We start from the raw sequence: 24,458 nt of genomic DNA on the forward strand, positions 1-24,458 counted from the left end.
CCTCCCAACATTATGTAATTCATTTTTCTATTTCTCTGCCTCACTAGGTGATAAGGTCCACAAAGGCCATTCCTTTGTTGCTTCACCAGAGTGTCCCCAGAGTGTAACACAGCACCTTGCCCAGTGATGGCAGTTCACAATATTCCTGAAGGAATGAATTCTTCCAATAACTCAGGAATCCAACTGAATTCTAAGACAGCCACAGCATGGCAAATTTCCATTTCATTCATTCATTTTCCAAATAAAATATGAAGTTTCTGTTTTTCTGTGTAGGGAGAATCACATGAGCCAGCACTCTCCAAACTTTTTGGGATGATGGGAATGGGTCAGTTTTGCTCTGTTTGTACTGTCCAGTTTGATAGCCATTACTCATGCATAGCTACTGAGCACTTGAAATGTGGCCAGGGAACTGAGGCACTGAATTTCTAATTTGTTTTTAATATTTTTGTAACTTAAATTGCCATAAAACTATAGTAATTTGCAATCTCTTGTACCTACAAAGCATGGGCATTAGAAAACAAATTCTTTGTGCTCTAATATGCATAAATACTATGAAAAGCAATCCTTCCTCAAATAAGGTAAAAAAGGTGGTGCAGCAGGCACTGAATATCATAAACACATAGGGAAGATCCGCAGAGTAGGAAAAGGAGGGAGGGAGGGAGGATGGGAAAGGGGAGGAAATATAGAATGAATTTAACAAAATCATATTATACGCATATAAAAAGGTACCAAAGAGGGGCTGGAGTTGTAGCTCAGTGGTAGAGTGCTCACCTGCCATGTGTAAGACACAGGGTTCGGTCTTCAGCACCACATAATTAATAATTAATTAAATAAAGGCATTGTGTACATCTACAACTAAAAACTATTATTATTTTTTAACGTACCAGGAGCTGGGGTTGTGGCTCAGTGGTACAGCGTTTGCCTAGCATATGTGAGTCACTGGGGTTGATTCTCAGCACCACATATAAATAAATAAAATAAAGGTCCATTGACAACTAAAAAAAAAAAAAATTTTAAAAAGGTACCAAAGAAAATTTCACCTTCATGTATATATAGAAAGTACTGATCAAAATTAAATAAAGCAGCTATGTATAATTATAAATACTATATATAATTATAATGCCCTAACAAAATATACATTTTAAAAAGTAGTCCATCTCATCCCTCAAAATGAGATGCTCTTTGAGCTATAAGCCATCGTGTCCCCTTGCATCAGTTGAATCGTGTCCATGTCACCTATGCAGATGTTCCCCTTCTCTGACTAGAACAGCTGGAGTGTGAAGATACCTCTTAAGGATGACCCAACTACCACAGTGCCCTCCCGGGGACAAAACGTCTTGTTTTGTTTGCCTCTGTAACCTCAGCTCCCAGGACAGGTCCAGGTACAAAGGAAGCATGTGTCAAATATCTGCTAGGTGAACACATTAACTCACGGGAAGGCTGACACTTCACAGGTCCCTCTGTAGAAGATCTACAAGTTTCATGGACTTTCTGGTTTTCAGTTACTCCTTCACATTGGTCAGGGGAAAGTGAGATGATGTGTGTGTCCTACATCAATTCTAACCCTTTTCCTTCAACCATCTCTTATGATTTTTCATTCATGGAAACATTCGAGATGTTGATTTAAACATTTCTATACGTATTTTCTCCATTTAAATAAACTCAGTCGTCCTTCACTCATTTAATTGACAAAACAGCAATTGGTACCTACGTGTCTGAGTGGTTAGCATCACACTGTGCCTCTGTAACAACACAGCATTTAGGAAGGATGAATCTATCACTCTTTCCCAGCTTTGCACTTTATAGTTGCTCTCTGTATATACTTTCAGCCATTTAGTGAACTAGAAATTTCTGCTCAATCCTTTCCCACATAACTGAATCTGAGCCTCTCCCTATGGGTTTTCTGTGACATAATATAATACGTAATTTATCACTGGGGGCACAACCACGTTCACTGCATTTGTGAGGTTTCTCTCCTGTGTGAATTCCATGCTGTCCCCTGAGGGTGTACATCTGGCCACTGGCTGTCCCCCAAAGACCAAATTCCTGTTAGTGAGGAGCCCACTGACGTTCACTGCTGTCTGAGGGGCCTCAGAAGGCACCTGAGTAGTCAGTGTGTTAACAGGGCTCTTCTCCTGGTGGTCATCACAGGTATGCAGTGAGCTGTCTCCGTCTGTGGGGTTTTCCACCCTGCCTGAATCTCCCTGTTTTCCCCTTGTGTGTATTCTCTTGTGCTTAACCAGACAAGACATGTATGCAAAAGCCTTCCCACACTCGCTGCAGCCATAGGGCCTCTCTCCTGTGTGAGTTCTTTGATGGACAATGAGCTTTTGCCTTGTGGTGAAGGCTTTCCCACACTCGCTGCATTTAAAGGGCTTCTCTCCTGTGTGAATTCTTTGATGCTTGATGAGCCCCGACCTCTGTGAACAGGACTTTCCACATTCGCTGCACACAAAGGGAGTCTTCCCTGTGTGAAATCTCTGATGAGCTATGAGGCAAGTCTTCTGGATGAAGCCTTTCCCACACTCACCACATGTGTAAGGCTTCTCACCTGTGTGAATTCGCTGATGAACGATGAGGTTTCCTTTCTGGATGAAGCCCTTTCCACATTCACTGCATATATAGGGCTTCTCTCCAGTATGAGTCTTCTGGTGTATGTTGAGCCGTGATTTCTTGAGAAAGGCTTTGCCACATTCGGTGCATATGTACGGTTTCTCACCTGTGTGGGTTCTGTGGTGTTCTGTGAGCATGAACTTCCTGGAGAAGGCTTTCCCGCACAGATGACATCTATGGGGCTTCTCACCAGTGTGGATGATCTGGTGATCAGTCAGCCAAGACTTCTTGATGAAGGCTTTCCTACAGTCACTGCATACATGAGGTTTCTCTACTTTTTGAGTATTCTGAGGCTTGGGACAAGTGAACTGAGATTTAGTGCTGATGAGTTTTCCATTTGCAGGGAATTTAATTTCAGTATGAAATTGTTCACAAGAAACATGGAGAAAGGATTCCCCATTTCTAGAAATCTCAGCAAAGTTCTTTATTTCACAGTGTCTGCTCTGGTCAACCAAAGGTAAGTTTGGTTTCATACTTTTTTCATGTAAGTTAAATATACCATGCTTTTGCCTTAGTAGAAACTGAGCTCTGTGCTGATGAACAGAATTTTCAAAGGCACTGTGTTCATGCCACTGTACCATCCTGTTCACCTTGCTTTCTCTCTGTAAGAGTTTTGGTAGATGATCATCAATTTCCCAGATTTCTATGAAAGAAAAGAACAGTGAGTTTTCTATCACCTTGATCTGGAATAAAAGCATTTTTAAAAATTACCTATGTGAACAACAATAAGTGTTGGCAAGGATGTGGGGTAAAAGGCACATTCATTAAAAAAATATTGCTGGTGGGGCTGCAAATTGGTGCAGCCAATATGGAAAGCAGTATGGAGAATCCTTGGAAAACTTGGAATGAAACCACCATTCGACCCAGCTATCCCACTCCTCAGTTTATACCCAAAGGACTTAAAAACAGTATACTACAGGGACATGGCCACATCAATGTTTACAGCAGCACAATTCACAATAGCTAAACTATGGAGCCAACCTAGATGCCCTTCGGTAGATAAATGGATAGGGAAAATGTGGTATACATACATAGTGGAATGTTACTCAGCATTAAAAGAGAACAAAATCATGGCATTTGCAGGTAAATGGATGGAGTTGGAGAATATTATGCTAAATGAAGTTAGCCAGTCCCCAAAAAACAAATGCCAAATGTTTTCTCTGATATGAGGATGCTGACGCAGAATGGCGAGGGATGGGGGAGTGTGGGAGGAATGGAGGAACTTTAGATAGGACAAAGGGGAGGGAGGGGAAGGGAGGGGGCATGAGGGTAAGAAAGACAGTGGAATGAGATAGTCATCATTACCCTAAGTACATGTATGAAGACATAAACGGTGTGAATCTACTTTGTGAACAACCAGAGACAGGAAAAATTGTGCTCTATATGTGTAATATGAATTGAATTGCATTCTGCCATCATATATAAAAACTAAAATAAATAAATAATTTAAATTAAAAATATTTTTTTTTTAAAATCACCTAGGTCTAAGGTCTCTTTTTAATGACAACACTATCAAAAGAGTGTAAACACAACTCAGTTGATTGGGTACTGGGAGAAAACAATTACACAGGCAAACCAAAAGTTAATGATGGACACAAGGTTAGATGATTCATGAAAAAATACAGATGTAGATGCTTTTTAAAACATGGAGAGACCATCAAGTATCAGCAGAGATAGAGACTAGAGGTTGGAGGGAGCAATCCATCCACTCCACAGATCCTGCTGAATGCCCACCGGGTGCCAGGCTCAGTGCCAGTTCCGCAGGTTCACAAACACATTCCGGTGTCCACAGAGCCCACACCAATGCTGGGTAAAATACTTAAAATAGCAAAGACGGGAGCAGCTGCAGACTGTGCAAGGTGTTGGAAGGAGCAGTGGAGATGGACAGAAGTGCATCAGGTAAGACGGGGCTCATGGGGAGTCATGGCTGCACGTGGGGAGGAAAGAGCAAAGGAACCAGGGCACACTCTCTGGCCCGAAGCCCCGAGTAGCACTGCATTTAATAAATTGAACCCAAGGGCACTCAATCACTGTGCCATGTCCCCAACCCTTTTTTTTTTTTTTAATTTAGAGACAGGGTCTCACTGAGTTGCTTAGAGCCTTGATAAGTTGCTAAGTTTGGCTTTGAACTCACAATCCTCCTGTCTCAGCCTCCCAAGCCACTGGGATTACAGGTGTGCGCCATCACACCCAGCAGTAGTGCCTTTAAAAGAGAGACAAATCACTGCACACAGAATGGGGAGACAGAACTGCAGCCTGTCAAGGCCACCACATGCCCAGGTGTAGACATGGGGAATTTGAAGGATCCATAAACCTTGAGAAAAGCTTCAACTACAGAGATGAATTTGGAAAACTTTAGTAAATAAACAGAACAGGTCAAGACCACCTTCAGAGAACCTGTGGACTCAAAGATGAAGAAGACGCAGGGCCAGGCTGTAGCCATTCTACATTTAGAGTTTGGAAACTAGGAGAAGTCCCCTGGAGGAAACCAGGTTGCTCCTCCTGACAGGGGACACTGGTGACTGGAACAAGTAGCCCAGGGGCAAGTCAGATTCTTCCACACTCGGCCCTGTCCCTGGGACAGCTCCTGGGTCCCTGTCTCGTAACTCGCCTTCTTCCTCCTGACACCACCGTCAACCAGCTGTCTCAAAGTGCTGTCTTACAGTCATGGGAAACTTCCTCTGGGTGACACCCTGCCCACTGGCTCAGCTGCAACACCCCGTCTATTCCCACAGAAGGAGGGCAGCAGTGGCCCTCAGGGAACATCATGACAGGGTAGAGGACCAAGCTGCACTAACAGGATCTGCTGCCCCTCTTCATGCTGCTCCTGGACAGGTAGAGTCCACCTTCTTCAGGTTCCCTGAGCCCTCAACCTTCCACTAACAGCATTATCCCACAACTCTGCCCTGATGTCGCCTGGCTTTGGTCAGTGTCTGAATGGACCGCCTCTTTCTGAATCATGGTCATGGCAGCTTTACGTCAACTTGACTGGGAACAGGACAGAAGGATTCTTCACCTGAGAAGAAAAGGGAAGCTAGAAAAATGTAGAACAGGAAATCTACAGTCTACAACTCCACCATCAACTAGAACCATACAGTCTGCCACAGTCAGCCTGGCAATAAAGGTCACACTGCCTGGAAGTGTCCCCACAGTCTCACGGCCAGCAGGACACCAGAGAACTCCCAGCCTGACCTCTTGTGCTCTCTCAGCCCACCTCACTCAGTTCTCAACTGATCTTTCTTTCCTTTTCTGGTCCTGGGGATGGAACCCAGGGGTGCTCCACCAATGAGCTACATCCCCAGCCCTTTATATTTTTTATTTTGAAACAGAGTCTAAGTTGAACAGGCTGGCCTCCAACTTGAGACCCTCCTTCCTCAGCTTCCTGAGTAGCTAGGATTACAGGCTGTGCCACCACACCTGGGTTCACCTAACTTCTAAGTGCCCTTGGCTCTTCTTTTCCTTATGGCTTTCCTCCCCTTTGGGCAGATTTCATCAGTAGAAAATTCCTTCTCCTGGCCTGGCCTCTCCCTGAATAACTTGGGCAAAATCCAATGCAGCAGAGGGCTCCTCTTGGACACTATCAAACATGTCTACCTTACAATCTCCTAAATTCCCCAACCCAATCTCCTCCTCTGTAGGTCGTCTGCACCACAGTAAACACAAGCTCCCCTTTTCTTGTCAGCACCACCCTTCCTCTCTTCTATTCCCTCACCCTAGGATACAGGTAGACAGCTCGGGGTGAATTCCCAGATACGATCAGCACCCACTCCTCCTCCAAGTCAGCAGCCTGCTAGCTTCCACCTCTCTTGGCTCAACAGCACCTCATCCAAGAGTTGGTCCCCTTCCTAAAAGATCAGCCCTGGACCTGCTTGTTCTGTCCCATAGCTCTGCCTTATTTTGTCTCTTGGCTTCTTAGAATGACAGTGGCTCATCCACTGTTTGTTTTTCTTGCTACTGTTATCCTGTTATGCTGCTCAGCATACACTGAGCTACCAAAAGATAATTTTTAAAGGAAGGAATCAAGAAAGTAATCAATATGAAACACAGTGGGAGAATTTAGAATATGGAAATCTGTGCGAGTAAGATGACACCCTATCAAAGAAAAGACTGAAAGAAGAACTTCAATGTCTTGTGACAAGTAACATGGTTAATGGCGACTTAGTGCAATCAGAACTATAATAGGAAAGAAAACAAAAGCAAATATGATGGTAAGACCCATAGGAACTAGAAGAAAGCTCATAATTAGTAAAAACACAAAGGAATCGTTGAAAACACATAAGTTAGCATCTGATTCAGGCTGAACCTTCAAGTGCAGCTTGTGAAAAATATATTTTCTAGCAGGGCCAACAGCCCACACCAGAAATCCCAGCTACATGGAAGGCTGAGACAGAGGATTACAAGTTCACAGCCAAACTGTGCAACTTAGCAAGACCCTGCCTCAAAGTAAAAAGGGCTAGGGATGTGGCTCAGTGATAAAGCACCCCTAGGTTCAATCCCCAGTACCAAAAAAAAAAAAAAAAGAAAGAAAGAAAAGAAAAAATGAAAAAATCTTTTCTAGTTAGAAATTCACCATGAACAGTTAGACCTTTCATTAAAGAAACACAGGAAGAGGACATGTGAGGTAATATCTGGATGGCTGGAACTTAGGATGCATAAAAAAAGGAGAAGCTAAACTCAAGAGGGTTTTCTTGGAGAGAAGATGATTCTCACTCTGCAGAAAGAGGAACTCTAGGCAGACTTGAGGTCCAAATCAGGAACTATCAGGGATTCACAGAGAACTAGATATCTGTGCTGGATGACACCAGGACATGTCAGCTTGGAGTCTGCTCTGGGAACAGAAGGAGCTTAACTCATTAAAGTGAAAGAGATTTTAAAGGGAGAGAACAGATAAGAAAATAGAAAACACAGGGTTTGAGAACCTCCAAGTGAAGAAAGGCTTGGGGCCAAGGCACGATGAGTGACAGGCCTCCTCAGGCAGCACCCCAATGGGGTGGGAGGTGCAGCAGTCGGAAGTCAAGAAGGATTCAGAGTTTTCTCTCTGGAGAAGGACTTGGAAGGTGCAATTTCATAGCACCGGTACTGGAAGGGTATGAAGAAGGGAATATCTGGGACTTGTAGGAAGAATATTATGCCAACTTAAAGACATTGATTAATAAGGAACAATCAGCTCCCAGAAGAGGTAAAGAGGATGACTTTCTCCAAATCCCTCCAAAGAGAAGGTCTGCATTGAGAGGCAGACGTGGGAGGTGCTGCTCACCCCGCCTTCCACAGCTGCTCTCCCTCTCACCTGGACTGTTTGCCTCATGGAGTGCATCTTCCACTGTCCTCGGTTCTCCTCCTAGCAACTTGGAGAGGGCATCAGGCTTGCTGGCTTGACACCCTGTTCATGGGAAATGACAGTCTTAGGTTCATCAAACTGGGCTATGATCTGTCAACAACAATGTTCTATTTTAGGAACTCTGTAGTTTACATCTGCAAAGCAAAGGCTTTGCTCTCTGAAGGGAGCATAATACACCCTCTTATCTGGGGCCTGAGAGGGACTGAGAGGCCACCCTTGAGACACCACAGGACCTCCAAGGCTTTCAGACACTGAGAAAGAAAAGGCCACAGACTGGCACCCTCTGAGCTGCACAGGGCAGCCATCCTCACCCACAGACACCAGGTTCCTGCAGTTCTCCAACATCACGTCCCAATACAGGTCCTTCTGAGCAGGGGCCAGGAGCTGCCACTCCTCCCAGGTGAACTTCACGGCCACATCCTCCAGCGTCAGCGACTCCTGTCAATGAGGCAATTTCCTTGTGATGATATGGGATGTTAGTTTTTCTGCTCACTTCCCCTTCTTAGTCTGCAAGTTGTTGTTGATATTTAAAATACTAATAAAATAGTCTATAATTATATATGAGTCATCATCTATTCATCCAGTGAGATGTTTCTATATTGGATGTGGGAGACCAACCTTACATGTGACTGGGTCACACTCCCTGGCTGGGTGTTGAGGCGCTCAGTTGCAGAGATGTGGCAGAGCTTTCCCACATTTCTTGGGCCTGAGGGTCGGTGTCTTGTGCATGGGTGTGTCTTGCTACAGCCCCATGGGTGAAGCTATGCTCACCTGTTTCTTTGTAATATAACCCCTTGCCCTGTTTAGGATAGAATCTTCCAAGGAAGTGCCTTGTGTGTGTCCCCTTCTCTTACTATGCCCTTGGGTGTGGCCCACCCAGGTGTCAGTCAACCTGCTGACAGTGGACATCATGAAGATACTCAGACCCCTGAAACCTGACCCCTTGCCTCATTTGAATAGCTTCTCCTCAATAAAAGGGGTCAGCGCATGCTCTCGCTTTCTCTCTTTCTGCAGACCCTTAAGGTCAGAGGAGCCGTCACAGCGACCCCAAAGAAAAAGGTATTTGTGTCTCTTGTGTGGTTATTTTACACAGTCCAGGTAGCCCAGTTCAACTGGAGTGACCCCTGAGCCTTTTAGTCACCAGAACAGAAACCCGGCAATTGGATAGTACTTAAATCTTCTTGCTAACTTAGAAACACCATCTTTATGTATTACACATACACAATCATGAATTGCTTAACAACAGAACTATGTTCTCCAAAAATCAGTCAGGCAATTTCATCTCTGTGCAAACAAAACTGAGCATACTTACCTATACAACCTGAGACAGCTACGACATCACCAGGCAATATAATCTTATGAGGCCCCAGTGGTATATTCTGCCATGCGACCAGCGCTGGCTTCATGAAAGAAGGTTCGATTCATAAGTAATTGCTAGGGAGTTTTAAATTAAAGAGACAAGACTCTCATTACCTTTAATACCAGCTCCGAGATGGCTTCTCCTAGCTCCTGCCACCAGCCACCTAATGCGGTGGCAAGGTTTACAGAAGAGAGTAGCAAGAGAGAGAGAGACAGAACATGCCAGGGAGTGGGCTTTTATTGGGGAACAAAAATTCCAGGGAAAATCCCATCCAATGAAGGTTAAGGGGGGGCAGCATCCCAGGGTCAGGGGCGATGATTGGCTCTTCAGGGCAGTGGCCAGACACGTCTCTGCACGGACAAGCCCTTGGACCTGGAAAAGGGTGGGGAAGGCTCTAACACAGCTGTGTCTAAGCGCCTCTCACCCAGCCAGGGAGGTAACTCAAATCACATGTGAGGAGGGCCTCCTGAAGTATATGAGGCCCATCACTGACCTAAATGTCATTATACAGGCACAACTGGGCCTACCATAGTTCTGACTGACCAGGTATAAATCAGAGGGTCCCTTGATCCCTTCCTTGACTTGATAATTTGTTAATTTATTTGTGTTGGGGGTTTGGGGGTACTGATGATTGAACCCAGTGGTACTTAACCACTGAATCATATTCCCAGTCCTTTTTGTTTTTGAGACAAAGTCCCTAAGTTGCTTAGGTCCTTTCTAAGTTGCTGAGGCTGAACTCAAGCTTGCAATCTCCTGCTTCGGTATCACAAATTGCTGGGATTATAGGTGTGCATAACCACACTCTGCTTATTCATGTTTTTATGGAAGCTTCATTACCTAGGCATAGCTGATTAAATGACTGGCCACCAGTGACTAAGTCAGTCTCCAACGTTCTATTCCTCAGAGGTAGGAGAGGATGTGGGGTGGGGCTGAAGCTCCAACCTTCTATTCATCAGTTGGTTCCCCAGGCACCCAGGCTCTCCTTAGGAGTTTTCCAAGTCACCCCATCTACATAAACTCAGATTGTAAATAACAGATAACTGTCACCTCCAGAGCTGTTTCAAGAGCCAAGGACATATAAATATAACAAAGAGACTCCTGTTATTCTTATCATTAAAGAAATTACAATAGTTTTAGGATCTCTGGCCAGGAGTCAAAGCCAAAAAACAAAGTATATATTTTTTACACAGCATGACAGTGACAGTGGCTTGGAGCTAACACTTTTAAACATCATGCTACAATGCCCATAAAATAGAATGGCCAGTCACTCTGAACAGCAAAGAGAAGTATCCATTAAAATGTAGAATGAGCACTTTCATCAAGTGACCTCTCTGTGGCCACCTTCAAAAATACTGACAGACCTTCATAAAAAGGCACTACCAGAGATGTGCTTGGCCTGTAATAACAGTTAGCTAAATGTCCAAGAGCAGCAGAACAGCTAAATCATGGCACACACATCACTTAGAGGACAGTGCAGCCAGTCAAAACGGTGTTTAGGCTGGCATGTATTGACAAATAAAAGGCAAGAATAGTACAGTAAATATTGGCAGCATGATTCCTTTTAAAATGACAAAGCAGGAATAAGAAACCATGCTTACACTGAGAACAGTCTGGAGGAGGCAGATCACATCAAATCCCAGTTCCTTCTGGAGAAGATCAGAGTGCATTGTTCTAGCAGTACAGAAAATAACCTGTTTTTCTACTCAAGATCAGTGCACACCACACAAATGAAAACGAATCTCTTGTGGCAATGGCTGTCAGAGATAAATGCAAGCTGAGAGCTCATGTAACATACAGTACCCTCCAGTCACATTTGACATCCCACAGTTATTAATTTGGTGTGTATCTTATGAACACCATCTCCCATATACTACTCTGCCCATTTAAGCCAGCAGTGGGGGGCATACATCTGTAGTCCCAGCTACTTGGAAGGCTGAGGTAGAAAGATCACGCAAGCCCAGGAGTTTGGTGTCAGTGCAGCCAACATAGCAAGACCACCATCTCGAAAAAAACAAGTAAGTTGGGCACAATGAACACACACCTCAATCCCACCTGCTGACTTGGGAGGCTTCAGCAGGAAGGTTGCAAGTTCAAGACAAGTCTCAGAAACTTGGTAAGACCCTGTCTCAAAAAATTAAACAGGACTTTGGTGTGTAGCTCAATGGTAGAGCACTCCTGGGTTCAATTCCCAGTACTACATACACACACTCCAAAAAAGTAATAATAAGAGCAATAATAATAATGGAAATTGTACTCCTTCCCAGAGCCTACTTTTTTAATTTACACTTTTCAGATTAACTGAATTGGTATTTTTTAAAATAAACTTCTATAAATCTTTTCGGGAAGAAAGGAAAAGATGAGGACAACCCAAGTCAGTTACCTGGGACTGGATCATTTTCTTCTGTTCTTGGAAAATAGCTGGTCACTGGGATGCTCTGCCGTGGGGTCTTCCAGACCTGCTCTAAATGCTTATTCAGAAACCTCACTCTTCAATCAAAGCTGTCCCCAGAAATGCTAATTCTACAATCTTGAAACTTCCTCCTTCATGTAATTGTTTTGGTTCTGAGGAGTCAGGACCTGTGGTTTGAAGAGAAAATCCGTTTGATGGCACATTTCCTTGGAGTCTGGTACTGTCACTGCCGCTAGGCACTCATCTTAACACAATGACCCCCCATTGCTGGCCATCCCTATATCTGGTGCCCCATGAGATTTGGTATCTCTAGCCATGAAGCCTCAGATTCTGAATGTGATAGTGTTGTGCCTTTATTCTGTGAGGTTTAAGTGGGACAACTGTGAAAGGTGGGAAATGAGACCCATCCCAGCTCCGCGTCTCGGAAGCAGGTGTGCTCAGATATCCCAGCTACGTACTGGAGTTGGCAGGATAGCTGAAATCCAGCTTACCACACACAAAAAAGCCACTGTGCAGTCAAATGCCAACCTCAGTGGGAGAAGCAAACCGATAATTCTTTCAAAATATAATATTGGAGACTTTATCAATGTTATTACAGTATGGAAAAAATGTTATAAGTAGGCCACATAAAGCAAATGATACTCTGCTAGAACAGCACAAGGCACAACCACTTTGGAAAACATTTTGGCATCACTGCTTAGATCTAAGTGACACACACCCTGCAACACAGCAAAATTTCTTTCTGGGGTATACACCTTTAGGTATCTGTCAGGAGCTGCCACATAGGAGCTGAGCAATGGAAATGTGGAGACTGGCTTCCCTCACCTGGAGGCACGTGGATCCCCATTTCCACTCAGCAGAGGAGCACAGCTTTGGGAGTGAACATTATCCAGTGGGAGTGGGCTGCCCCTTGCAACATTACCCCTCTGCTTTATATGAATGGAATGTTCTTTCAAACAGCCTCGCCCAATAAAGCCCACGTCCAAGGTATGCGCCCTCTTTCTTGCCTACCTTGCCTCCTTTGTGGGAGCTGGGTCAGAGGAACCATTACTGAACCCAAAGAAAAAGGTACTTCTCTCTCTCTGTCTTTATTTTGTGCCAGCCCAGTTCTCCTGGAGTGACCTGATGAACCTAACCTAATTCTTTCCTAAGATTGGGAGCTATCTCATCACAAAGTTATGAAAAGTTCATTTCTGTTTTACTAAGATATTTGGCCTGACCATGTGACCCTGACTGGTTTAGTCCTGCATTGTGATAGGTATCTATTACCCACCTCTCCCCAAATAAGGGCACATTTGAATCAGAAAATATCTACAAAACTTTTCATTATAGTAATAAGCATAATAATCCAAACTGCAAGCAATATAAATTTAATTAGTCATAGGAAAAATATTATTCAAGTAGTGGACCAAGACAGAAAAACTACAACCTTTGGTCCAACCTGCAAAAATGATTTTTACATTTTTACTTATTTTTTTTAATTGTTTCTTTTTGGTTATACATAATGGTAAAAACCATTTTGACATAAGAGTAAAAGCACACAATATATTTTGTTCTAATTCAGTCCCAAATATCTCTCCTCCCCACCCCATCGTTTTTACATCTTTAGAGACTTGTAAAATGAAAACAAAAAAAGAAGCATATGCAAATGACCTTATGTAAACTGCAAGTCCCAGAATAATGACTGTAAGTTTGACTTTCCCTTGCTACAGAACAAGGAAAACAAACCTATGTGCAACAACATGAAACTCTCACCAATACTGAGAAAAAGCCTGTGTGCATACACAAAAAGATGCACTATGCCATTGATACACAGTTCAAAGTTTGCAACACTCAATTAATTATCAAGATGGGGAATAATTATAGTCATTATATAATTTACAAATTATTAAGGAAAGCCAAAAGTGCTACAGTAATTACCCATGACAGAGGATGGGAAAAGGTACACAGAACACCACAAAGGTGCTGGCAATGGTCTATTTCTTCATGTGGACAATGACTCCTTATATATATATGCTTTTGTGATCATTAAATTGTACATCTTAAAATATAAATTTAGAAAAATTAACCAAAAAAAAAGCTTAAAAATACCAAAAACTTGCCTGAAAAGACCCATAAAATATATAAATTTGTAGAGAGACCAAAAGAGAGAGGGAAATGGTACTAACAAAAAAGTATAAGTATTAATGGAAGCCATGATTCGGACTGTTTTTGTCTTAAAATAATAAACCAGCACTTTTATGTCATCACATTTGAAGACCTGGATGAAGTCACGATTCTACGATCCTACTGAGAAATTGATGTGACTCCATTTTTAAAAATAAATAAATAACAGGAGCTTCTACCTCAAGGCCTGTCCTAAGGAAGGGGGCGTGGCTCTTGTCCTTGGAAAAACCCATAGAGCACTCCTAAGCACATACCCACCCTGCTGAGTCCTTTGTAAACAACAGGAGAGGTCTGAGGAGCCAGGTGTCCCTGACTCAGTCAGGCTAGGTGAGGACCCATAGCAACCCCCCTAGCAACCTCCAATCAGCATAAGACAGGAAAAAATACCTGGAATGCCAGATGACCCCCCCCCAGTAGTTTATGGTGGTTGATAACATGTTGGGAAACCTTGTAGTTTAGCAGTACACCCCTCGTGGCCTAAACCAATCAGTTGAAACGAATCCCCCTCTTGTACTAACCAATCACCCCTACCCAACTTGTTCCTGCCATTGAATGTGTAATCAATGTTAAGAGTTGTTGTTTGACTTTCCAGCGGTATGGAATGATTTGCTGTGTGATGCTGTGACGCATAGAGTACCCCCTAAAACCTATAAAATCTCACTGAACTAAGGGCCAGGACTCACTCCTCCAGACCGCTGCCTCTGAAAGGTTGTGAGTCCAGGCTGGAGCTTGCAATAAAGACTCTTGTGTGATTGCATCGGATGCGGTTCCTGGAGGTCTATTGGGGTCCCATGAATCTGGCATAACACTACCTCCAGGGACAATGTTAACTCCAGACAATAAATTTGTTGGGTAGGCAACAAAACCAGAATGTGCTCTGCCACCCCATTTCCCCACGCTGTCCTGAAGCCTTGAGCCAAGCCAGCATAAAAATAAATCACCAACATAACAAAGTAGGGAAAAAAATGAAGGTTCTTTTCAGACATCATCATCGACATGAATAGGAACTGGACCTACCGTGACGGGGTAAGACCCAGCGAGAACTGCTAATAAACTGCGCTGTGGTCACCCGGCCAGGTCCCCAGAGTGACCGACTGTGGGCAGAGCAGAAAGCGCGGCTGTCAGGCGGGAGGGCAGCAGAGTCGCTGCTGAGATCTGAAGGCGACGGCCAGGTCGGCCAGCAGCTACTGCCAAGGAACAAACGGGGCATCGCACGTGCGCGCTCTGCGGCCTCAGCCTCCCACGGCCACTCCACTCCGCCCGGAGCTCCAGAGCCCCGCAGCGCCCTGCGACACGGGATCGCGACCCGGAGCGGGGGGTCACAGCCCCGCGGTCAACGCCTCCATCTCACCGCCCTCCCACAAGAAGCCCTGCTGTCCCGCCTACGGAAGGCCTCCAGGGGGACAAGACTTCCAGGGATAAAAACACACTCCAGACCTACGGTGGTCTCATCGCTGCGATTGGGCGACCGGCTTCTACCTCAGGACCCCCACCCAGGCATCCGTCAGCCTACGGCGGCCGAGGGGGGTGTAAACTCTTCAACGACGCACTGACGCTACGGACTTCCGGCGCTTTCCAGTAGGTAACATGGCCGCGCCCAGGTGGCCGTGGGCCCGCGGAGGTGGCCATGTTTGCTGACGTCTGGGGGCCAAAAGGCCTCGTTGGAGCAGGCGCTCTGAACGGCCAAAGGAGGAAACGCAGAATTGCCTCATTTCCTGGCACTTCTACCCTGGCAGAAAACGTGTACCGTGGAAACGGGTGGATATCCAGGGACTTAGGGCCGACTGAACTGCGTTCAGCGGCTGTCCAGCGTAGGAGTACGTCTGCCCAGTAGGAGGTCGGGTGCCCGGGAGCAGAGAGCCACCTCTGGAAAGGAACAGTGACGTCCCTCAGCAGACACCCCCGGAAGCGTGGGCGGGAAAGGGCTCGCAGGAAGCGGCTCCACGCCCCAGGGGCGCAGCTGGCGGGAGGCCTGGAGCCCATGGAAGGAGTCGGGGAGCAGGGTCCGGAGGTGTGACCCGAGTGTCCAGACCATGCAGTGGACCGGACTTTTCAGCTCTGTTGTTGGGATAATCGGATATCTACCTGCAAAAAACAAGAAGGTAAGCAGAAGAGGGACATAAAAGTTTAGGTGGCCCACGACTATAATTCCAGTTACTGGGGAGACTAAGGCAGGAAAAATATAAGTTTGAGGCCAACTTGGGCAACTCTACCCTGTTTCAAAATAAAATTAAAAGGGCTGAGAATGTAGCTCGGTGGTAGAGCATGAGGCTCTGGATTCAATTCCTAGCACTACAGGGGGTGGGGGTGGGGATAAATGGTTAAAGTTTACAGGAGAATAAAGGCAATAACCTTTATGAACTGGGTTAGTTCCAAGACAAGACACTATCCAGATGAGCCGTGAAATTAATAAATAGGAATTAAAAAAAAAAAAAAAAACTATTGTGCTGTTAAGCATATTTAAGAAAGTGGAAAAAGCAGCCACAGGTTGGGAGTAAATATTTCCACATTTGTCTGACAAACCCACCACCCAATTACTCTTTTGATGGAGGTCATGAGATTTTTTCCAAAAATTGGACTCTTTTGAGAGTAGGACAACCCTATAAACTTTAATTTGTATCTGAGTTAGACACCTTATACATATAAGAATAATAACATGTAAAGTGTAACTGTCACAGGAGAAGATATTTCTCCAAAGAAAGATATGAGGACTTAAGAGTAGGAGAAACTTGACTGAGGACCAGAAGGGTTCTTGGCACATACGCCAGAAAAGAATTTCAGCACACACCAGTCCTAGTCATAGATGGAGGTTTATTTAGGGAAATAGATACATGTTCAAGGAAGAATAAGAAGTGCCATTGCAGTACAGCAAGGAATAAGCATTCAAGGGAAAGTGCAGGCCATCTTCCAAGAGACCCCCTTGATGTGGGGTGTTGATACTCATAGTGGACAGTTGCTAGGGACTGGAGTAGAGGTGGAGCCAGGGTGGAGCTGCATTCTCCTGGTGCTTGCACTATCCTCATGTTACCAGGGCAAGGGGCAAGGGCTGGATGGTTCTTGGGTGCTTTCTGCACTAATGGTTTGGAGTCCTACTCAGGTTTTAAGATGCACAACTGGAAGAGTTGTCAATTCTAGGAATGAGAGGGTGGTGATGCAGTTCTATGTACATGTTGTTCAAGATGATGACTCCCAAGCCAGCCTCCTGGAGAATGACAGACTGTCAATACTGCCCCCATCCATTCCATCTGAGGCCTAGATATGTGATCAAGACCATCTAGGCTACTCAGGCCAGGGCAGGCCAGCTCAAACCAAGCAATCCACCCTTCGACCTGCACAGTTGAACTACGAAATGTTCCTTGTCTGTAGCCTTCGAGTTTGTTGTGTTAGCCAAGTAAAGTTTGTATAAGGGGGCAAATACCAACTTTTATGAATATAAATATACATATGCAGGTGATTATGTAAATCATGGACATCTCATGAAAACAATCTGCAGACTTAATACAGAATTTCAACATATATAAGTAAGGGTGATATTTATTTACGAGAAAAAAAAGAACATTCTACAAAAGAACAAATCTACTACTATGCACACATGCATGCATGCAATTCAAAATTCTCAGTATAAAACAATTTGGTTTTCTCTTTGGTTTAAGACCTGAATCAGAGGAATATCAAAGGTTGCCATATTTGTACTGCAATCAGTTCTCAATTATTTGAATTTGTTATCTCCAGTTTGATCTAAAATTCAGCTATGTTCCTCCCATAGGCAATCTCTCCTCCCCTACTCTGCACTCTATACAGTGCTTTGTGTTATGGAAGCTTGGATCTGCCCAGCACCTATAATGTGTTTCCATGTGCATACTATACGAGATGAAAAAATATTTAAGTATTGACCCCAAAAATATATATCCTTGCAAATAAACAGTGAAGAATCATTAATACTCAGGAAACAATGCTATCAATAAAATGAATTGAGTGGGTTTCAATGATAGAAATAGCAATGACTTAAAGGTCAAATGATAAATATATTTAAAGACCTAAAGAAAACCATGTTGAATGGTTTAAAGGAAAATAAGAGAATAATGGCTTGATAGAAAATCTTAGTAAGACAGAAAATGTAATAAAGAAACCAACAGAAATGTTAGTGCTGAAATAACACAGCTGAAATAGCAGAGTCTGCAAAAGTAAATGAGTTTAGCAATACGATAGGGTGCAAGTTTAACACAGATGAAACCATGAACATAGGAGCATTTACAATGGCTCTATAAATGATACTGAAGCCAGATTTAAAGTTAGGTAGTCAGTGTAGTTAGGTAAATCTGGTCTAATACCGAGTGAAATCTAAAATGGAGGCCATGCTGGGAATGGCTCAGGGAAAACACAGGACAACTCATGGAATGTTAATGAAGTCCTGAAAAGGCCCTAGGCCAAAGTCCACCTGGAAGAAGTATTAATGAATAGCCCCCAGCAGATTTGAAGATAGCCCATCACAAAGAAGTGATAATGAAGTCCTTCCTGCCCAGATTACTTCTTTGGCCCACCTGTGTCCCACCCCTCAGGCCTTCCAACCTACATTCCATCACTGAAAGAACTATAAAAAGGGGAGACAACCGCACTTCCACCCACGGATTCCACCTTCTGGGTCCCCTTCTTCCTCCGGGAGAAGTCTTTTCTGCTGTCCTTTAATAAACTCCTAATCTCTATTCTGGCCTTGCCTAGGCGTGCTTCTTTGGTGTTATTCTTCAACATCAGGGAGCAAGAACTCGTCACCAGTCAACAGAGGTAACAATACCTTCAGGTAAACTTCTAACAAACATGATATGCATGCTATAAGCTAAAAAGCTTTTTATTTATTTATTTAAGAGCAAGAATTAATCAAATGGCAAGACAGCATTGTTGGGAGCTGCTCTGGACAGAGCTATGTACACACCTTTTAAGTCCTGAGTAAAGGAGTCCTGAACAGTTACCCCCTCTTGGATAATGAGGCTGGCTCCAGGAGTAGGCGTCACCTGGTGGGGTTGAGCTACACTCACCTGTTCCTTAGAAATCCTACCCCTTTGCCCTTTTAGGGAAAGAATGTTCCATGGGTCCTCCCCATGTGTGTCCCCTATGTAAGAATAAAGAATTCCAGTGGTTCTCTCTCTTTCCACTGACCCCTAAGGTCAGGAGCCATCCCTGGATTTTGAAAAGGTACTTCTGTGTATTTGCGTGTTTTCTTCGACTTTTTTTAGTTATTGGAGTAGTCAGGTTTTGTGACCCCAGCATAGGTCGCCAGCTTGGATAGATGGCAGTGTAGCATGTTCATAGTCAGAAGACTCAATGTAATAAAGATGCCACATCAACCCACTTTCATTTAATACATTGAACGCAATTTCAATAAAACAAAAAATTAGATATACACAAGCATATTTTAAAGTTTATCTGGAGGGCTCAGCGCCACCGGCTGCCAAGGCTTCAGGGGCCAGTGCAAGCGCCCTGCAGCACCTGGCGGAGCAGCTCAAGCTGGAGGCACCTGGAGGACCAGGGTCTCTCAGGCTGCTGCAGAGCTGCAGCAGTACCTCCTGCAGAATACCTGCAAGGATGCTCTGCTGGCCAGTGTTCCAGCCAAAAGCAGCCCCTTCAGAGAGCCCAGATCCTGCGCTTTTTCTTTAGGCAAATGACTGGGGTATTTCAGACCTTCCTGTGTCCTGCTTTTACAGACAAAATTCTACAGTAATTAATGATTTTCTACAAATATGGAAACTGAGTGAAGAAATAGAATTGCTTCAAATAATAATTGCCTGGTTCTCCTGGTAAAGTGCTTTGTACTAAGATAAGCAATGTTACCACCAAAAATACCAACATACACTGCTTTAATGAGTGAGTTGTTGGTGTTGCTATACTTAGGATATCATGTATGTTTTATTTACTGGATGTTTACATTTTAGGAAGGAAAATACTTGTTAAAAACAAATGGAATATTTGTAATTTGTTGTTCCTAAGATTTTTATACTATAATAAAATTTGTTCTATCATAAATCTGCAATTACTAAATGAAGACAAGAAAGCATAAAATAGGGAGGAGGAATAGACTTTACTAATCAAATGATGCCTTGATTCTTTCTAAATGAGAATATTGTTTTATTTTTAGCTCTAAACACAGATGTTTCATAGTAAACTTGTTTAGAAAGATTTATATTATGATGTATATTAGGTTGCCCAATCTGTGTATGAAACAGATTTGATCTCTTTTTAAGTTCCTTTATAGTTGTGATTGCACTTTTTAAAAGATACATTTAAACATTTAAAAAATGTTTAAAATATGGCGTACATATAGAACATTACAAATGGCTAAAAACAAAGAAATGTGAAATAGTTAAGACCTAAAAGAATTCTTCATGTCATGTGTTTACTTTCATAGTGTGTCTTTAATTTGGGATACTTTTAGAAGGATACTTTGTGTTTGTAATAGTCTTTGAAGATCTTGGATATAAATTCTGCTTAATTATTACGAATGTAATGCTCTCCTCTAGTGTGATGTATGTAAGAAATAATAAAAAATAATTAATTTTAAAAGAATTAGAAAAAAATAAAATAAATAAATTCTGCTTAATTAAAAAGTATGGAAAGACAAAGAAACTGGAATAAATAAAACTATTTTCAAAGAAATTTAGAGCCAGAAGAATATGATTTCTTGGTTTTATGACTATCACTGCTATAGTGTTATTGATGAAACAACAAATTCATCAATGGAAGAGTCAAGAAGTAGTCAAAATATAACCGCTTTTTACAAATGTGCAAGGTCAATTTAATGAGAAAAAAACAGTAATTTCAAAATAATGTTGGACCAACTGTATAATCATAGGCAAAGAAAATGAAACCTAACCCTCAACTCCTATCCAAAAACTAACTCCAAATGGATCATAGTTTTAAAATATTAAAAGCAAAACTACATTTGTAAAGTACAGGAGAAAATAATCATGATACAGCTAGGTAATGAATTCTTGGATATGACATCAAAATTATAACTCATAAAAGAAAAAATGTAATTTGGATTTAATATTTTTTATACTCCTGGAGGGGGAATGATATACCACATCTGGGGAAAATATTTGTAAGTGATATGTCCAAGAAAATTGTACCTAGCATACAAGCCTCTTTAAAAACATCTCTAAATGTCATACTAGGGAAACAAACATCCTAATTAAAAAATGAACAAATGATTTGAGTAAACACTTCATCAAAGATACTTGGAAGGCAAACAAGCACATGAAAAAATAATATCAAAAACCCATTACAGGAGCTGGGTACAGTGGCCCACACCTGTACTCCCAATTACCTGGTAGGCTAAGGCAAGAGGATCTCAAGTTCAAAACCAGACTAGGCAATACCCTGTCTCAAAAAAAAAAAAAAAAAAGAAAAAGAAAAAAGAAAGAAAAGAAAAGGACAAGGGATATAGCTTGGTGGTAGGACACTTGCCTAGAATGTGCAGGACTCGGGGTTCAGTCCCCAGCACAAGCAAAACACAAAAGCAAACAACAACAAAAATTAGAAAAATATAAATGAAGGTTGCAATGAGACAGCACTACTTACATAATACAATGCCTAAATAACACATGGTAGGGGCAAGTGCAAGAACATGGAACTATCAAACTTCTCATATATTCCTGTTGGAAAATTGAACAGGCACTGTGGAAAATAGTTGAGCAACATAAAACTGATTCTCAACATTGGACCCAAAATTCAAACTCTTCATAATCATCTTGGAGAAATGAAATTTGTGCTTACATAAATGCTTGGTACAAGAATGTTTGCAGCATCTTTATTTATAATAGCAAAAAAATCTGACAAAAACCCTAATGTCCATCAGTGGGCAAATACAAGAGTAAACTGTTGTATATCTATATGAAATATATTACCCACCAGCAAAAAGAACAACCAGGATGGGACTGAGGATAATTTGCTTAAGGTTAAATACTCACATCTCCAAAGGTACATGATGTGTGCTTCCATTTGCATAACATTGTACAAATGAAAAAAATTACATATATTAACAAATCCGATTGCCAGGGGTGAGTTGGGGAGCCAAGCAGGATGGCATCCCTATAAAGCCAACTACTTAGGACACCAAATTGGCTAGATTACAAATATTGAGGCCCAACCTGGGCAACTTAGCAAAACCATGTCCCAAAATCAAAAAGGGTTGGGACAGCTTAGTGGTATTGCACTTGACTACTATGTGTGAGGCCCTGGGTTTGGTCCTCAATACCTTCACCCCACCCCACCACAAAATTTAAAAAGTTGGGTGTTGAGAGCCACAGCCGAAGGGGCCCCAGCAAACTTCCAGCTGCCAGCAAACTTCTAGCTGCCAGCTGATGGTTGGCTCACAGCAGCCCCAGCAAACTTCTAGCTGCCAACTGATGATTGGCTCACAGCGGCCCCAGCAAATTTCTAGCTGCCAACTGACTGGCTCCTCTTCGGTGATGCTCATTGGGTTGTTTCCCCGCCCTTTCAGACCACAGAGCTGCTCATTTGGGGACTTTTTTTGGCTCCGCCCACACGACCCTGCCAATTGGCCTCAAGAGCAGGAGGAGTGGGGGAGGTTGAGAGGCTGGTGGGAAGCCTGTGGTGGCAGTTGGGCTCTGAAGGTTTTCCTGAAGAGCTGTGTGGTTTGGCGTGTGTGGTTCTAAAAATAAAGTTTGTTTCTTTTGACAAGTGGCTCCTGAATTGTGCCCAGCCAGACTGCGGCAGTTGGGAAAGTATGCAACTATAAAAATGCATGTAGGAATTTGTTGATGTGACTTTATGTTCTTGGTTGTTGTTGTTACATATCATAAAATGTCCCTAAACTTAATAAAACTTTAAAACTGGTGATCAAATAAATTCTATTAGTCAACAGTATGGCAATAATTTCCTGTAATTGATAATGAACAGTGGTTATATAAGATGTTATCTTTGGGAGAAGCTGGTTAAGGGCCTTTAGAAACTTATTTTGGTAAGATTTTTGTGAATCTAAATATTATTTCTGAATAAAACTTATAAAAGTTTTGGTTATATTCTTTTCTTGTACTTGGAATTGAACCCAGGGGCACTGGGAAACATCTGCAATCTTTTTTTTTTTTTTTTTTTCTGAATCAGGGTCTAAGTGTATTGCTGAGGTTGGTCTCAAACTTGTAATCCCCCTGCCTCAGTCTCCCAGATCACTGGGATTACAAGTGTGCACCACCATGCCTGACTTTATATTGACTTCATACACTGCTTAATACTAGTTATAAAACTTTATTAATACATTCCATTTCAAGTATTCTAAACTCAGAATCAAAGAAATGGAAGAGCTTATCATGTAATGACAGACTTGTGACAAAAAGACTTCTTTCATCATTTTGCTAGGGCTTCTTTCCCTCATTATCATCTCTTAATATTTCACAAAAGGTTCTCTACATTCAAATATATTCATATTGATTTCCTCACAAGTGATGCAATAAAATACTACAAACCCTGCCATAGAAAAGCATTTCGCTGGTGTCAACACTCTCAATCTATTAAGGTCTTAATTTCTGGGCAAAGGCTTTCCCGTGTTTAGCATATTTCTATCAGCTGATATTTCATCCATAACCTATGATAATTTTTTGATAATCTTTTTTCAGCATTGGGGAATGAACCTAGGGAGATGAAGTCTCTCTCTCAACTGAAGGCTTCTGTAGTCTGTCACATTTGTGGGATTTATCTGAGTATACACTTTTAGCCATCATATAATGTCCCGAAATGCTTTTGTGAAGACTGATTGTATATAATTGTTTCATACAATATGGAACATGAATGAGGTAATTGATCCCTAAGTATACCACCATATACTTTACATCAAAGTTATTATTCTTTGTATTTATTATATTATCTCAAGGGCCTACAACTAGCAGAATAACTACCTGTGAATTCTCTTGTGTTTAACAAGGATTAACAAGTGGGCAAAAGCTTTCCCACAATCACTACATCCATAGGGCCTCTCTCCTGTATGTTTTCTTTGATGAACATTAAGTCCTGACTTTGTAGTGAAGGCTTTCCCACATTCACTGCACTGATAGGGTTTCTCTCCTGTGTGAATTCTCTGATGGGTAATGAGGTCATTTTTGCGCAAAGAGAATTTTCCACATTCAGTACATGCAAAGGAAGTGTTTCCTGAGTGAAATCTCTGATGCTGGACGAGACATGTCTTCTTTCTGAAGGCTTTACCACACTCACTGCATTTGTAAGGCTTCTCTCCAGTGTGAGTTTGCTGATGTATGCCTAGAGTACTCTTCATGGTGAAGCTCTTACCACACTCATTGCATATGTATGGTTTCTCACCAGTGTGAATCCGCTGATGGGCAATAAGCATGCTTTTCCCAGTTAAGCCTTTGCCACATTCACTGCATACGTAGGGTTTCTCTCCTGTATGAGTGCGCCAATGTACATTGAGGTGACTCTTTTCAGTAAAGCCCTTTCCACATTCACTGCATTTATAAGGCTTCTCTCCTGTGTGAGTTCGCTGATGTCCTATCAACTGGATCTTTGCAGGGAAACCTTTTCCACATTCATTGCACACATAAGGTTTC

The 24,458-nt window shown here is 42.6% G+C and overlaps 1 protein-coding gene and 1 long non-coding RNA gene across 3 annotated transcripts; one reads left to right on the forward strand and one right to left on the reverse strand.

Moving 5' to 3' along the window:
- Positions 1–940: 940 nt before the first annotated feature.
- Positions 941–15,411, reverse strand: Znf350 (zinc finger protein 350). 2 transcript variants are annotated; one of them, XM_077793181.1, is made up of 6 exons: positions 15,325–15,395; positions 14,905–15,074; positions 11,692–11,888; positions 8,263–8,389; positions 7,901–7,993; positions 941–3,256 (listed from the first exon to the last, which is right to left on the reverse strand). In XM_077793181.1, exons 3-6 carry the CDS (start codon positions 11,704–11,706, stop codon positions 1,893–1,895), a joined length of 1,599 nt encoding a protein of 532 aa, XP_077649307.1. In that variant the 5' UTR covers positions 11,707–11,888; positions 14,905–15,074; positions 15,325–15,395; the 3' UTR covers positions 941–1,892. The 2 variants fall into 2 exon arrangements, with proteins under 2 accessions (XP_077649307.1, XP_077649306.1); XM_077793180.1 differs by having other exon boundaries at positions 14,905–15,411.
- A 196-nt stretch (positions 15,412–15,607) lies between these two features.
- Positions 15,608–18,930, forward strand: LOC144250403 (uncharacterized). Its single transcript, XR_013342482.1, has 3 exons — positions 15,608–15,989; positions 18,607–18,669; positions 18,751–18,930. It is a non-coding gene; the product is annotated as an uncharacterized LOC144250403 (long non-coding RNA).
- The last annotated feature ends 5,528 nt before the right edge of the window (positions 18,931–24,458 follow it).

Source organism: Urocitellus parryii, chromosome 15 (assembly GCF_045843805.1).
Source record: "Urocitellus parryii isolate mUroPar1 chromosome 15, mUroPar1.hap1, whole genome shotgun sequence".
NCBI lineage: Eukaryota > Metazoa > Chordata > Mammalia > Rodentia > Sciuridae > Urocitellus > Urocitellus parryii.